We start from the raw sequence: 18,038 nt of genomic DNA, 5'->3' as shown, positions 1-18,038 counted from the left end.
CCATATGAATGATTTTTGTCTCTATGCATGGGACGTATATTTATGAGAAATGGAAATGAAATTCTTGTGGTCTATTAAAATGATGAAAATGAATGATTATGATAAACTAATGAACTCACCAATCTTTTGGTTGACACTTTAAAGCATGTTTATTCTTAGGTATTAAAGAAATCTTCCGCTGTGCATTAGCTCATTTTAAAGATATTACTTGGAATCATTCATGGCATATTTCAAAAGACGTTGCATTCAAGTCGTTGAATTCAGTAAAGATTATGATTAAGTAAATGACAGATTAGATTATTTATAGATGGATATTATGAAATGGTATGCATGCCTGTCAACTTTCGATGTAATGAAAGTTTGTCTTTTAAAACGAATGCAATGTTTGTAAAATGTATCATATAGAGGTCAAATACCCCGCGATGTAATCATATGTTATTGTATTCGTTCTTATGGATTAGGACGGGTCTTTACATCTACATCTCCGACATTTATTCGTGTTCTAGCATTTGTCTGTTTAGTTTAGCTTCGTGGTAATGAGCTAAATTTAAGCACACTGTAATGATTCTTATTAATAATAATATTGTTGGTTTTTAGAAAAAAAAAATTAAAGGATTAGTTATCATAGAGTCTTATCATTTATTATTTTTTTTTTTTTTATATATTTTGGAAAGCATACATTCTTTTCATTTACTATAAATTTTGGCCTATGTTGCTCTTAAGACTATATTTATATTATATAGCGTCAATTTCTGCAAAAAAAAATTTATGCTCTCTATAGCTTTATAGAAAAAATATAAGTTGATTGTATAATCACTATTAACTATTGTATAAATCTTTGAAATAGGAAAATTCCTATTTTTGCTAAACAAATTAAAACATAACCTTATATAACCTAATAAATAATTAGAGATTAGTAAATATATACCAATAGTTTTCTATCTTATACAGTATTATATAACTTTCTTGTAAATAGAACGCAAACAATTTTTGTATTAAGTGATATAAAAGAAATTATACTAATCGAATCATAAAATATATATATAACTGTTTCATTTAAACAAACCCGTGATTTCACGGGTCATTTCACTAGTATAATTTATTAATGTATTTTAATATAATCACGAGTTTGTTTAAATACATAATGTTCGTGATTCCACGTAAATGTTTAACGAATATTGTTTAAATGAAACAGTTTAACGATGTATATTATGTATTAAGTGGACGTAAATGTTAAAGTCGTTTAGTTTAATGACCCGTGGAACCACATATTCCGACTAAGAAACTTGTTATTGTTTTTACAAACATATTGATTACTTAACTTAGTCAGAATAAATGAACTACATTTATTCTCCCACCACTTACTTTCAATTTTGATCACGATTATTATTTTTCTTATCATAAAATTTACATTACAACATTTTATTGAGACATGTATTTCGCATACATATGTAACGTAATTAATCCCGTAAAAAAAACCTATATTTGAATAATAATAATAATAATATAATAATAATACTCCCTCCGTCCGACTACAAGCAAGCATGAATAATTGCCGCTAAAAAAAATTAGGGCATAAAGACGTATCACATTAAGATTGAATAAATGAGTAAATATGATGAGTTTATATGTTTAAAATGAGCTCATATGATATAATCATATTTAAGTGGGTAAATATGTTATTATTAAAGTTAAGAATGGTATGTATGATAAAAATCATAAATAAATAATAATATATTTAATTAATGTTAATAACATCATCAAGGTGGCTTAGATTTTTTTCTTTTTATTTTTGATTTTTTCTTAACAAATGAAATAATCTAATAATAACATCATCATTATATGATTTTAATATAAACTATAGATAAATTGTACAACTAAATAACGCAAACATTTAGTGAAATAATTTTAAAAGTGGATATATATATATATATATATATATACTTATTTAAATTTATTTGTACAATACCACTTAATTCGTGGGAGTATTTTAAATTTTAATACTTCTCAAATATCTATACATCTTCCTTGAGTATCCGTTGGTACCTGTTATCGACGCTCTCTTCATTTTATTCTTTCACACTTTCACATTCACACATTTAACGTTAACTTACATTCATTAATGCTAACATGAACACAGTGCGTATTACACCCCCTTTTCCTTACAACCACCACCACCACCGCCGGTTATGAATCCCACAACAACTGACCAACTACCACCGCCTCCACCGCCACTACCATTACAACCACCACGTTCTTCCTTCAGCTGCGACCGTCATCCCGATGAAAACTTCTCCGGCTTCTGTCCTTTATGCCTCTGCGAACGTCTCACAACTTTAGATCAATCCGCTGCCGCCGCCGCCGGTACCTCCTCTTCTCGCCGGAACTCTACCTCTTCCGCAACCGCAGCTCTAAAATCAATCTACACTACTTTCGAAGCTTACAGAAACAAATCATCAACAACCGCAACAGCTAAAACCTCTTCCTCATTCTTACCGGAGCTCCGCCGTACGAAATCATTCTCCGCGGCCAGAAACGACGGATTAGGATTCTCCACCGGCGGTTACGAATTGCAACGGAAATCGTGTGACGTACGTAACACGCTTTATTCACTTTTCACAATTGATGATGTAAACAAGCAACATTTGAAAAACAGAGCTAACGGAACTGAACTCGAACAAGAAATTGAAATAAATGTGAACGAAATTGAAGTCCCAAACGACGTCGTTTCTAGAGAAATAAACGAAATAGAAGAGTTACCAGTTGAAGATGCAAGTACCGACGAATTAAAAATAAAAACAATGAAGGATCATATTCATATAGATCTCGATTCACAGTCAAAAAAGTCAACAAAGTCAAACTTCTGGTCAGCAGCTTCAGTTTTAAGTAAAAAATGGCAAACGTGGAGAAGAAAACAGAAAAAGAGTCCAAACGACGTCGTATCGTCGTCTAAATTGCCTATAGAGAAACCGATTTCACGTCAGTATCGCGAGACACAGTCAGAAATCGCTGATTACGGATTCGGAAGACGTTCGTGTGACGTGGATCACCCTAGGTTTTCACTCGATGCGGGTCGGGTCTCATTTGATGACCCGAGGTACTCGTTTGATGAACCTAGGGCTTCGTGGGACGGTTACATGATCGGAAGAACATTCCCGCGCCTTCCTCCGATGGTAGAAGACGTTCCGATCGTTGTTCATGTCCCGAGATCCGATATGCAAATTTCCGTCGAACAACCGGCGAAATCGGACGAGTTCGTTCCCGGTGGTTCGATTCAAACACGAGAGTATTACACTGATTCTTCTTCTAGAAGAAGAAAAAGTCTCGATAGATCGAATTCGATTCGCAAAATGGCTGCTGCTGTGGTTGCAGAAATGGATGATACAAATATAAAACCCGAGGCTGGTGCAGCTGCCCGTTCAGCTGCCCTTGCCCCTGTTTCGAATGCTAAAGTATCTCCTGCAACTATTGATTACAATAATTACCCCTCTAATAAAGGGTTAAGAGCTCCAAGTATTGGATGTGAACAAGAATTAAGAAGGGATTCGAATTCGAATTCGTTAAGAGATGATTATTCTGAGACATTTGAGATAGGGTTAGGGTTTAGGGATAACGGGGTTGAGAAGAAGGAGAGTAAGAAGTCCAGACGTTGGAAGTGGAAAATTTGGGGTTTTATTCATCGTCGTGGTGGGAATAAAGATGATGAAGATGATCGGTGTAGTAGAGTGAATGGTGTGGCGAGATCGTACTCCGAATCATGGCAAGAGAATGGGAATAATAGGAATCTGTTTCGAAGCAATAGTAGTGTGAGTTGGAGGAATTCGTCGCATAATATGAAGAAATCGAGCTCTGAATTTGGTAATGGGAAGAATAAAAGAGTTGGAGGTGATGAGTTTGTTCTTGAAAGGAATCGAAGCGCGAGGTATTCGCCTAAGCATACGGATAGCGGGCTGCTGAGATTTTACTTGACTCCGTTGAGAGGGAGTCGAAGAAGTAGATCGTCTAGTAACTCAAATTCGATTGCCAGGAACATGACTCGAAATTACTGAATTGTGTTGAAGGTTGTTACTTTTTACTTGATTATGTTTTCCTATTGTTAATTTGGTCTATTCGAGTTATAATAACATTGAAATTATCTTTCAAGTTGTTTAGCTTCACTTTGTCTTGTATACATTCTAGGAACAGTTTAACGACAACACTTAGGGTTATCGTTAGCATTCATAGATTGATTGTACATTGCGGTTACACAATTACTTTATAATGGCAGTTATTGAAATGCACATCCATTTTTTGCACGTTAACGAGGACTGTCGTTAGCAGATTCCTACAGTTCATCAATCAAATTTATTATAAATGATACATAATTGAACTTGAATTTCGGTTTGTCTTGCAGTGGGATGGAAGTCTAAGGCTTAAAGTCGTCCTAATCGTCACATGATTCAACAAGAAGGGTACGACTCGAAGGTAATAAACTCGTAACGGAACATTGAGGTAGATAAGAAAACACACAACTTTTGGACAAAAAAGATGACACAATTGTGAATTGGTAAAGTTAAAGGTTATGATCAAAGGGTGTGTTAAATTGGGATACTTTGTAAAAAGACGAGTTCTTTCAGCTGTATCTTGTCTGATTTGTGACAAAAGTTTCACTTACTCGAATGTTAATTTTCCCTTCTTTTCAAATGAATTGTTACTTTGCATTTGGCATCAAGATCTACTTTTCTTGTTCTCGTTATACAAATTTCATATATTTTAATCTTAAAATTAGGTTTTATATTTAATATTTATTGTGTTAATAATCTATACGACTAACCTGAAAAGAAAAAAAAAAAAAAAAAAAAAAAGTAAACGTATGTTCTTACAGTTCAGAAATAATCAAAATAATGTGAACATTGTGACAAGACATAACATAGTGGTCGTTTTCTTAGATAACAGATTCATCATGTATGTGGGTCATTTGTTGCTTTTGATCTTTTTTACTTTGGGTAAAACTTTTGTATTTCTTCAAATTGTATTTGGTGCAGTACAGCTTGTAATTCATGCGTTAACAATTGTACTTTAACAGGGTCTTTTTTTGTGAATTTGTATTACTGGTTAATAAAGTGGGTGGTGTTGCTAGTCTTAAATGTTGGGCTCTGAAAGCTGTATGTTGTATAACTTGAGAATTACACATCCCTCTTCCCAATAATTACTACTTTTGACCACCTAAATTTAAATAAATTTTCTTCATACAAAGATTAAAAAGTAAACATTAGAAAAAAGAAGAAAAAAAAAATGTAGTTAGTAATAGTATTAGAGTAAGGTCACTCCCGTCATACCTAAAGTATTCATTATCTTAACCTTCTACATCAGTGCCACATCAAAAAGGTTCTTTCCCCTTTAACTACCTTGGACTTCCAATTGGTTCTAATCTTAAACTTCAAAACAATTGGCTCCCTATTTACGGAAAATTCAAAAAGAGGCTTACGGATTGGAAAGCAAAATCTATCTCCTTCGGTGGTAGATTAACGCTCATAAAATCGGTTTTAAGTAGCCTACCACTTTACTATTTCTCCCTCTTCAAAGCACCCCTCGGTGTCATAAAAGATCTTGAAGGTATGCGTCGTGATTTTTTTTTGGGCGGGTCTCATGAAAATAGGAAGATGGCTTGGGTAAATTGGAACCAAATGCTTCTTTTATACGAGTCGGGTGGTTTAAATATTGGATCTTTAAAACTTAAAATCTTGCTTTGCTCACGAAATGGTGGTGGAAATTTCTCAAAAATAAGGACTCTCTTTGGGTTAAAATTATCAAAAGCATTTACGGGGGAAACGGTGGTTTGGGTTGTTTTACGCCCCATTGCGTTACAAAAATGAAAAGGTTTTCGGGTAGAACTTGGTTTAATATCATTAATCTTGAGCAAACCCTAAACAAGTTAGGGTTTGATATTTCTAACGCGTTTGTTAAAGTTGTAGGTAATGGACATGAAACAAGTTTTTGGAACGATAAATGGTGTAACGATACCCCACTTAAAGAATCCTTCCCGAGATTATTTCGTCTAGAATCCAACAAGGCCTGCAATGTTGCTGATCGTGTTACATGGGCTGACTCTGCTGCCTCCTTTACATGGTCCTGGAGCAATACTCCTAAATGGAGAAGTGCAACCGAACTTCAAAATCTCATCGCAAAAATTTCTTCCTAATCGCCATCTAGCAAACCGCATGATGAGTGGATTTGGAAACTCAACAAAAATGGTACTTTCACAACCTGTCCGCTTATGTCTTTACTGAATGAAATCTCCTCAATTAACAACTCTGCTTCCGATCCTACACTCTTGAATCACTTGATCCCGCAAAAAATTGGTATTTTCATTTGGCGTGCAACCCTAAACAATCTACCCGTTAGAACCGAACTTGACAACCGTGGCATAGACTTTCACTCCACTAGATGTCCGGTTTGCGACGAGGATTTTGAAACGATCCATCACACTCTTCTGTCTTGCAAAGACGCTACCGATATTTGGGATAAACTCCTTAAATGGTGGTCCTTGGACAGCATGCCCTACTCGTCTATTTCGGACCTGGCTAAAGCAAAAAATCCCCTTCTCTTGTCTTCCTTCGGCTCTATCATGTGCAAGCAACCATCTGGGTTGCCTGCTACTACATATGGAAGAATCGTAATGATCATGTCTTCGGAAACACCAAGCTCAGCACGCCTAAAATTCTATCTGAAATTCAAGTCAAAAGTTTTGAATGGATCTCTAATAGGTGGAAAAAAGGTAGTCTCGATTGGTTAAGTTGGTTCTCTAATCCCCTGATATTCGATGCCTCCTCGTCGGCTAAGAAAGGAATCGGTTAAAGACAGGGTTTTTTTTCACTCATATCCTCTTGGCAGATCCGTTACGAGACCAAATGAGGAGTTGGCAGGTTCCTTTGTCGCTGTATTTCAGCACTGTTACTCTGCTTCTCCTCGGCTTGAACCTTCAAGTAGTTCTTACTCGGCTACGTCTTGAGGATTTGAGTTTTTTCCTGCCCCCATCGAGTTGATTTATCCTTGGCCTTTGATTAGTTTTTAACCTTGTATAGTTCTACAGTTTATTGTTCTTTTGTATCTTCGTGGCTTTGTATTCTCGCTGTATAGCTCCTAGAGCTTCTTTGTATCCTTCTTATTTTTAATAAAAGTTATTTGATCTTTCAAAAAAAAAAAAACACGAATATTATATAACTAACTCATAACTAAACACTTTCTATCATGGCTAAAACAATACCCCTCTTAATATGCAACGTACAAGCAATAAAACATCAAGTCCAAACAATCAAAAGCCATTGGGATCCACAAATTCTATCACTAAGGCTCATACTTCCGTTAAATCCATGGTGAAAGCGGATAACTAAGGCGGGTAACTAGCTCGTGCCAATGGTTAGTTACAGGTAATGACAAGTAAGGAGCGGGTAACTAACGGGTAACTAAGCTGTAGGGAGTGGTCTAAGAGTTTACGATCTAGTTTAGTGTTCATCTTATGTATTCTGATAACATTAAAATGAAAAAGTGAATAAGTGGGTTTAAAAGCTATAATTAACCCACATATATAGTTTTTTTTTTTTAACCAATAAAGAAAGGAAAAATTGAGCGTTCAAATGAGACGCTGGATGAAAATAGCAGAGGGAACGTCAACGAACACCGACGGAATGCAGAAGCTGACTTTCATTTCGAGGTTTATTATTGTGTTAAATACACTTGTATAATCATGAAATCTACCATTACCTTTTAGGTTGAAGTGATCGTAAATTATTATGTGTTATAAATCACTTCGTAAAAATTTCGTATTGATTACCAACTAGACATTGCCTGAGTGGTAAGTGAGGAGCGGCATGTTTGTCCTTAACAAGTAGGCGCAAGTTCGATTTCAATGGTCGTGATCTAATTGATCCTGTTAGCAATTAATATCTCGGAGGGGGTTTTCCCAGCCTTCAATCGTACTGTCAGGATTGTTGCCATTTGAGTTTCCTAATGGCATATGATCGCGAATGTGATTAAGTCTCCTCTAGGTGACGTCGATACTACCGTTCAAAAAAAAAATTCTTATCGATTGTACCACAATCCAATGATTTTGGGTTTAGCGGTTCTAGTATAACCCTAACAATCAAGAGGTTAAGGAGCGAGTGTATTACTCCGTATAAATAAACTATAGTTATAAGGTTTAGCATACGTATAGGTCAAAGATATCGTAATGCTTTATTTCACCCTGAAGATTCTTATCTGTGGAAATTTTGTACTATTTGTCGTTAACTTTTAAACCAAAATAATTTAATGATTTTGTACCAATTAATAAACATGTTTCCATATATTTTCTACAAAGAATTTCCATCACCGGAAATAATTGGAACAAACTGTTGGTGGCATTGGGCAATGAGCCTAGGCTTCTTTTTTTCTTCATTATAAGTATATTATTTTTACTTTTAATATTAAATATTAAATATCATTTTTTCTCCGAAATATGTACTGTAACATTTTCGATTGTAAATTTATAATTCTGCGTCTCATACTTTTAAAACCTTTGATTTCATTTAAAAAATTATACATACCTCACTATAACAACTACACCAAACTATCTTACACGACCAAGCAACTGTAATTCGTCTTCCAAATGTCGAAGTCGCCATTGATCATGTTGCTCCTACGTCTCATAATAAATTAGTTATAGTTATTGTTAGTTAAAATTTGTTTTTTGCCTTTAATAAAAAGTTAAAATAATTGGAATACATGGAATTTTTTTGTTGTTTTTACTTGGTACTTAGACATGAACCATTATAAAAAGGTTATAAGTAAGAATTAAAAAGTAAAATCTGTTAACTATTTTTGTGAGTAGCCCCTTATTATAAGATAAACTAAAAAAAAAAAAAAAAAGAGGTACAGTAACATGAATTGGTATATGTAGTATATAGTACGTATTAAATAGGAGAATTGCAACAAGAGATTATACCTGAAAATTATTACCTTTACTATATTACTATTTCCTATAAATAATATAATCACAATTAATTAATTAATTATAGTAATAGTAATAATGATAATGATAATGATAATGATAATAATAAAAATATGGAAAATGATAAACGTAGCCCTAAGGGCTACACTTAAGCATATCAAAAATAATTTTTTGTCATATTTATAACTCAACTCTGCCATGAATAATATTAATACCAAATTTATATAAGGAAAGTGGGTATTAAAAATGGAATATTTTTACTTTGTAATTAATTAAACAAAGTTTATAAATTTATTTATGGTATGCTTAAACGTAGCCCTAAGGGCTGCGTTTATCAAAATCCTAAAAATATTCTGGGTGTTTTATATGTAAAAAAAATGTCATTTGTTTTTTATTGGTAGTGTGTTTCTTTTTCATTCCCCAAAGAGGAGCAGGAGCATGTTGGATGACTTTTTGACTTTATTCACTTGCCAAAGAATTATTGTGTGTGAATCTTTAATTCTTTATGATCTTTAGATGAGAGATCTCAACGTAATCATTTTGTCATGGGATTTGGGTCTGATTAATCACCTTTCATTTACAGTCTCTTATTCATACTTGTCTGGTTTTATAAAATATTCAAACAAATAGATTTTCTACTACGGAGTACAAATTTGATTATGGATAGTGCTCTATCTAATATAAAAAAATTTATTCATATACCAACTAAACTGTTTTAGTGGGAGCTCGTTTGTTAGGGTTGTATTACAGTTCCCGAGCCTAATTGTGACAGTGTATCTTTGTTTGTCTCTTTCATTAATGGATGAAGGGATTTTAGTTATATAGTTTTCATTTATTTATAATGCCTTCCGGTAATGTACAAATAATTTTAATGGTGTAAAGGATATCTCTTTTGATTATATGAACCAAACAACATAAGATCTTGCAGTATCCCAGAACTATCTATCTGGTATTGAGTTAAAATCTCGTTAAATACAATCATACATATCCATCAAAAGGTACTTGAGTTTTGATAAATTAGTTATCTATCGAATATGCAACATGCCATACATACATTAAAAGGTATTTGAGTGTTGATCTTATGGTGTTGATTGAATCTTTCATATTTAGGTCTGAGTTCGTTGTCTCCAAACCTTTATACAGAAATAAAAAGCTAGATAACAAATTAAAATTATATGATGTAATTTTAATAAACATTTCGAGTATGAAGAGGACAAGTCATAAATAGGCAGTCAGTCACTTATGTCTTCTTCTTGGGATTGTGAAGATGTAAAAACATAGATAGTGATATAGCATGAAAATAAACCATATATGCATCCACATATCTCCATCGTTTATTTTTCATATATTTAATTCTGTCTTTTATTTTCAGATTATTTTATTTTATTTTATCTTATTTTTTTAATGTTGGATTAATCGGTTTATTAAATTTATGCCAAGTTTAGAATTATTATGTTTGGTTTTTATAGATATTAAATATTAATATTTATCTCAAACCGAGATTATTGTGAACGTGACCGGGGAAGAGATCGGGAGTTCGGGAAAAGTTGAGATAGTGTTGAACGTGTCCACCGATTAAGGGAGTGGTTGTTGAAAATAAATGGGTAATCAGTGTCTAACATCGGATATGGAAATAAACAAATGCCGAATTATAGTTTATGCGAACCTCTCTTTATCACTAATTGGTTTTAGAGTTACAAAATACTTATAAGCTTATATTGTACATGTTGTTGAGCTAAAGCGATCCAACATCGAAAAAACGAACTGATATATGATACGTAACTTTCATCTCAAGATGAAAGAACAAAAAAAGGGTTACAACTCGACTCAGCTCGCAATAAGCGGGGCCGGTCCAATGGTTTTTGGTGCTCGGGGCGAGTAGAAAAAAATTCACCTAGTAAAAAACGCCTCTTATATTTAGATCATTAATAATTAATTTAAAAATTAATAATTAATTTAATATCATAAACGTACAAAAAAACATCATATTTGCACATCTTAACAAGCTGTATGTGAGAAATATTCATTTGCATCCTTAATTTTACTTCAAAAATCATGGATAAATCTCAGTCCTTAGATCAATAAAATCAATGGCTAGAATAAAAAGTACGGGACAATCAAATGTGATTGGCTATGATTAAAAATGCGAGACAATCACATGTGTGTCATTAAAATTACATTTAATTATAAAGATCCAATCACATGTGATTATAAGATCTCAAGCAAAATTTAAGATTTAAATGAATATTTACCAACTCTATCTATACGTGTTTTAAGTTCGAAATCTTAATTAGTACGTACATGTCATTCAACACTTATGGCCTATGATCCAGCTTCACTAAATATACATATTTTCGTTATAGAAAGTTATGAGATTTGATTTTGTACAAATTTTATATCTTAGTACTACCATCAAATCAAATTAATATAACCTGTTTTTTAAACTCATTCAGTCGGTTTGAACAACTAGCATAATCATAATTATGTGTTAATAATGAACTGTATAAGTATAACCAAGTATTTCTTATGTAATTTGAATAGACGAGTAATGTTTGGATTGATAAATGACATATAAGTGACTTAATAATGTTAGTATTCCATAATTTAAAATGTTATAAAAAGTTACATGGTAATAGACTTACAATAAAAAAAAAAATATATTAATTAAAAAGAAATATACTATGGACTATAACTTCACCTACTTGGATTATAACCATTCAGGCTTATCTGAGTGGTCACCGAGTTGCCCAATGAAGCACACCACCCGAGTTCAATTCATGGCTATGCTAAATTGTTCAAAAAGGGAGTGTGACTAGAGGGTGCGCATAATGCACAATTCACCCGGTATCAGGTCTCGTGCTCGGGGGGCTTGATTACCCGTGGTTTTACCTTATATGGGGAATTCAATGTGCTCGTTCATACGAGTGTTTACTCGCTTACCAAAAAAAATAAATAAAAAATAATAATACTTGGATTACAACAATTTTACTTTAAGCCTAATTCTATTTTATGTTGGGCCGATAATATACAAATATCTGGGCTTAATTCTTAACCAAATAGTTAATGAATTTGGGCTACATACTTTTTTTTTTTGTTTTTGAAAGGCTACATACTTTGATTAAGGCTTTGAGTTTTTATTTTTATTTTTTTCATTGGCAAAAATTTAAGGCTTTGAGTTGTTGTCCTACATTTTTGGTGTCATGGGTCATTGCTCATGTGGCCCATAGCCTAGGCCGGCACAAGAGAGCATAAAAACAACTAACGATCAACTCGGAGCTATCTAGGTACGAGCTAAAAGAACCAAACCAGCACCAAGCTAACATTACAAAAGATCAAGCAAAACCTAAACCAAGAAACTAACAATGAAATCGGGACCTTAACTAACTCTAAAACAAGCAAAGAAACAAAGCAACGACAATACAACAACACAGCCAAAACTCAAATAATTCCCAATTTCTCTGCCGCTTGGGAGATCTTTTTAGTCTACAACAAAGGTTTTAAATTTTTTTCTTCCACTTGCTCGAATCAGATCAAGTTACCCGTACGATTGGAATACAACTTTGTTAGGAGTGCAAAGCGAGTTAAACAAAGAATCAAAAGTCGGAAGATCTGCTACACGGGTCGCGAGTTCCAGTCTCGCGACTGGAATTTCTGTTCGGGAGGCCTTTCGCGATCACGAAACTGGTGAGGCAAAGAACCTCGCGATCGCGAGTCAGGACTGACGGGAGAATTTTCTAGAAAACGCGTTTTCTTGCTCTCAAAGCTATTTCCTTGTATTGTTTTGCCTATTTAAGCATCCTATTGTAACTCATACATGTATCCACGAAAATTATCAATAAAAGAACTATCTTTGTTGGTCGAGGATTAAAGTAATCATTTCGTGATTACATATAACCTCGTTAAATTCTCTTGTCTTTATTGTTTTTGCTAATTTTTTCATATACATCAAATATTTTCATTTATTGTAAGTGAGTTTGATAACCTAGAGTTATCAAGTCTTGTTAGGGCTCACATGTTTTATTCCTAACAAATTTATGTAACACAAATATACGTTTTTATATAACTTATAAACTAGAGAGAGATTACTATTACGAGTAGTAATTGAGAGGGTTGGATGTGAAACTTGTCCAGACCACATGTTACCATATCTAATTCAGTGAATAATAAGTGCAATTTCATTATAATTATAATTATAATCTAATTTATATTAGAGGACAAAGATAATGAGTAAAAAATATTAACTCACAAAAATGCTTTTATCCAGTTCATTATTTTCTGAGAAAATTGTTATTTTCTTCCACTGTTAATCATGAAAAAGTATCAAGCATCAAGAACTTTGTTTTTCACCAATCCGGATCCTATGTCTTGAATTCGTAAGAAATTTTATTGGATCTTGAAGTTGGGGAATTTAGCCCATTATGTATAGATCCATGCGAGGCCCAAACAACTCAAACGAAATAAAAGAATTTACGCGCATGTAGTTTATACCAAAAATATTAGGATTTTACTAATCGAATAATGTCTTTAACATGCATTAAAATATGTAAATTTAATAACCCCCATAGAAAAGTTAATTAACCATTGTGTACAATTATTTTATGCGCTAATCACAACTCTAAATTGAAAGATGAATATGAGAGGGAACAAATGAAGCGTTCGAGAAAAGATGAAATTGAAATTGATTTCAGAAGATTTGGTACGTATAAACCATCTCTCATAGCCATACTACCTAAATACCCTCATGTGAGTAGCATGTGACTTGAGGTAACAGCTCCACTTAAACGTCCGTTTGTTGGATGCACCAAAGGGGTTCAATTTTGAAACCACAAGGACCAACGCCAACGAAACTAAAGTATTGGTCAAATCGTGCAATTTGGTGCAAACCATAAGGACCAACGGCGCAATTTAGTCTCTTATATATTATCCGTAGGACTATTATTACATAATTTCAAATTATTTAATTGTGTTACTATGGTATGTTTGTCAAAATTAGATGAAAGCTTTAAGCTCGTAACTGATAGCTTTTAGCTGGTAATAATACTCCGTAGTTTTTAGGTGGTAGCTACTAACTTTTTAGATACATTTTAATGTTTAGTAGAATAACTGAAGTCTGAATATGTTAAATAAGACCATTTGATATCCAACGCCCGTGGGATATGACGTGGCCAATTTCCCACGCCCCACAAGCCAAGTATTTTGGCGTTTGTTAACTCAAAAAGGAGGCGTGTTTTGCCATTCAACGGATCAAGCAACGTGGTTGGTTTCAATTTTTACAATTTTATATTATTTTAAAAATATTATATTTATTTGTTTTAATATTTAACCAAATATATTTTGACACATCATGATAATACTCTTAACTCACACCAAAAACCCACACAATCAATACTCCACACCAAAAATTCACAAATTCTAGTCATAAAAAAAAGTGCAAAAGCGACCCACATCACCAACCCAGATTCCCTATCACTACAACTAGTCTAAAGAGTAAAATGAAAAAGTTGGGAGTTAAAAGCAAAACACTAGTTCTAGTAACTTTTAGTTTTTTTTTTCTCGATCTAAAAGCTTTAAACTTTTTTAAACAAACAAAACTTTACAAAACTTTTTATTAAATAGAAGTAATGAAAGTTTAAAGTTCATAAAAGCTTCACGCCAATCATACCTAAATGGATCCAAATTTAGGTAACTCCTTTAAGACCATATATAATATAATGGTGATGGGGTGATGGGGTTTTTGTGGGGTATAGTGCTGAGTTGGCAAATGTGAAGGGGTGATGGCGAGATGAAGTTTGTAGTAATAGGCGTGATGGTTGCAGTGGCGAATCCAGAACGAAAATCCAATGGGGTCCCCGGAATTTTTTTCAAAACTAATTATATTTTAAGGACACTTTAGTGGTTGTTTACCTAAAAAAACAATAAATTTTAAAAATATACGGGGTCCTATCCTCAGCATCAGATCATGAGCCAGCTATCACCTCAGGTACCAAATAACTACGTACCGACCCGACCTGCTTACTATCCTCCACACCAGCCCGATATGCGACCACCATTTACTCTCTACGATCCTAACCAGGCCTATCAGTACACCTATAATCAACCGCGGAACCCGCCCGACGACATGAATTGGAACCCCTATCCAGATTGATATAGTTCCCGTTGGTGATTTTTATCTTTTATTATTTTTATTTACTTATGTTTAAAATATATAATATTGTGATACTTTAATGTAAGTTTTAATTTTTTTATTATGTTGTACTAATATTTCATATTTGATTTGAAAGTGGGATGTTAAGTCCCATTTCAAATTACCATGCATGTTATTATTTGTATGTATGTATATTGTCAATTGTACACAACAGGGTAAAACAGCGCATTTTCAAAGACTGGCATTAAGTTCAGCAAAAGCTACTAATTTTGACGACAAAACGAAAAACAAATGTGATGTAACAACAGACGGAATGAACAAATGAAGTGCACCATTTATCATTCAACAAACAAACGCCAATATGTTTGGAAACTTTGATAAAATTTAATCATTTTTCTACGCTAATCACCCTCAATAATTTAAATTGTTACTGATTTCTTGCAAATGAGGGCATTGCAAGATCTTAAGTGTGGGAAGGGGTTAAATTCTTTCGGATTTTTAAATTTTTTTGACTTATACACTTGGTTACCATTAAAAATACTAGTAACGCAGTAGTTGTATTAGAATATAGTGCTCTCTGATAATAAAGAACAGCCCTAGTCTTATATACTGACTACCTAATTCTAGTAAAAAAATTTAAAATTTTCAAATAAATGAATTCAAAATCATGTTTATACATATTTATGAACGATAAAACTAGGTGTTAACACCGAAATTATTGTTACCTCGAAAAGAACATAAATTGAGAAACAACCCAAAATGTTAGAATTCATTTAAAATGGAATAGAGGAAAATAAAAAGGCAAAGAAAGGAAAATAAAAGTCAAGTGTGGGAAAAATTTACCAAGTTATTTAGAACATATGTCACATATTTTTGTACAAATAATTGAATATACTTTTGTTTTGGACAAAATTAACTGTTTTACCCAGAAAATTGTAATATATTTGAAAGAAAGATGGATCTACACGATGAATCAATTCCATCATTAAAAGGAAGTAAAGTCTTCCGAAAAAGACACGCGCTTCTTGATTTAGGTCAGGAAGTTGTCATCCAGACCAGTTGTAGAGTCTACGAAAAATCTTGAAAAGTTTTCTCGAAAATCAGCTGGAAATCCACGGACCTCAGCATCAAACAGGGTCGCCAAGTGGTCAGACTTATCCTAACCATGAGAGGATATGTCTCTAACAATGGGGGGCACCATGTAAATTAGCTTATAAGACTAATGAATCAGATCCACAGAAAGGATAATCTCCTTAAAGATCAAAAATCAGCTTTTAAGACTGATATTACTCAAATTCTTGAGATTGACCTTAAAGATTGAGAACTCAAACTCATGGAATTCGATGATATCTAAACTCGAGCTTGAACGAGAAAATATTTTGATCAAATTACAAACCGATTTGTTTTCTGAAACCCATTTTTAATGCGTTCATTACCATTGAACGTAAAATCCTAGGAATTCACCTGGAATTCATTAGGTCACCTGAACCAAATCGGGTGTCAACCGTAAGAACGGTGGTTGCATAGCATGGTCGAAGACAGGACCTTGTGCCAGACCGAAAAACTATAGGGTGATCTTTAGTATTGCTCCTACAAAGGATAGTAATTGCATCCGACACGATATAGACTATAATCAAAAGCATGTCACGGGACATTGCCTTAACAGTTGCTTGTTCAACGCTTTCCTTTACAACCGGACGGTAGTTTACCGAAAGGTAATATACGGAGCAAGTATGTTGGACGTGTTGCTTTCCTAAATACAAGGTTAGCAAGTGGGTGACACAAAACCCAACCCACAAAACCCACAAAAATGTTTTGCAAACATCGGTGAAGGGTTATTCTGGAAAACTTATCTAGGGTAAAACCTAGATTGAATTTTCAAAAGATCAAATGTTTTCATAAAGATTCAATTTCCTTAAGGATCTAAATTTTCATAGTCATGTGGGACTGTAAACCACAACGTTACTATCATTGTTCATACCGCCAAATCGAAATCACTGATGTACAAAGTGTAAAGAATAAAGAAGTGATTCTAGTATTTTTATTTCAAGACTATATTGCTTGAGGACAAGCAATGCTCAACTGTGAAAATATTTGATAATGCTAAAAACGAACATATATTTCATAGCATTATCCCGCAAGAAAGACAAGCTTTTAGTTGCAATTGTTTTATTTACAAGTGATATTCGTTTAAATAATAAAAGGTGAAGACAAAAGACAGATTCAACGAATTGAAGAAGCAAACGACCAAAAAGCTCAAAAGTACAAAGTACAATCAAAGTGGTTCAAATTATTAATGAGAAAGTCTAAAAGTTACAATAGTACGAGCCGTAAAACGCAAAGTGCAAGATATTAAATAGTACGAAAGGACGTTCGAAAAACTGGAACCGGGACCAGAGTCAACTCTCAACGCGCGACGCAACGGACTAAAAATTACAAGTCAACTATGCACATAAATATAATATAATATATAAATAATTCTTAAAATTATATATATATTATATTTATTTATTAAAACCGTCGGCAAATAAAAAACAAAAGCATGTGATCTGTAAAAGAAGGCCATGCGATCGCATGGCCAGGAAGACCAAAAACCATGCGATCGCATGGTGCACAATATCAGCTCAGGTCCTATAAAGTTCGCGTGTTTTGGCCGAAAATAATACATCTTTTTCTATCTCTCACTCTCTACGATATATATATATATATATAAAATTTATAATTTTAATTTAATAATAATAAGGGTATGTTAGCGAATATTGTAAGTGTGTAAGTCGAAATTCTGTCCGTGTAACGCTACGCTATTATTAATCATTGTAAGTTATGTTCAACCTTTTTAAATTAATGTCTCGTAGCTAAGTTATTATTATGCTTATTTAAATCGAAGCAATCGTGATGTTGGGCTAAAATATTAAAGACGGGGTA

The 18,038-nt window shown here is 33.3% G+C and overlaps 1 protein-coding gene across 1 annotated transcript; it reads left to right on the top strand.

The window, feature by feature from the left end:
- The first annotated feature begins 2,167 nt into the window (after positions 1 to 2,167).
- Positions 2,168 to 4,666, top strand: LOC139882654 (protein OCTOPUS-like). Its single transcript, XM_071866937.1, has 2 exons — positions 2,168 to 4,061; positions 4,394 to 4,666. Exon 1 carries the CDS (start codon positions 2,190 to 2,192, stop codon positions 4,047 to 4,049), a length of 1,860 nt encoding a protein of 619 aa, XP_071723038.1. The 5' UTR covers positions 2,168 to 2,189; the 3' UTR covers positions 4,050 to 4,061; positions 4,394 to 4,666.
- Positions 4,667 to 18,038: the final 13,372 nt, after the last annotated feature.

The sequence above is a fragment of the Rutidosis leptorrhynchoides genome, chromosome 1, assembly GCF_046630445.1.
Source record: "Rutidosis leptorrhynchoides isolate AG116_Rl617_1_P2 chromosome 1, CSIRO_AGI_Rlap_v1, whole genome shotgun sequence".
NCBI classification, from domain to species: domain Eukaryota; kingdom Viridiplantae; phylum Streptophyta; class Magnoliopsida; order Asterales; family Asteraceae; genus Rutidosis; species Rutidosis leptorrhynchoides.
This window is presented reverse-complemented; position numbering and strand designations above follow the sequence as displayed.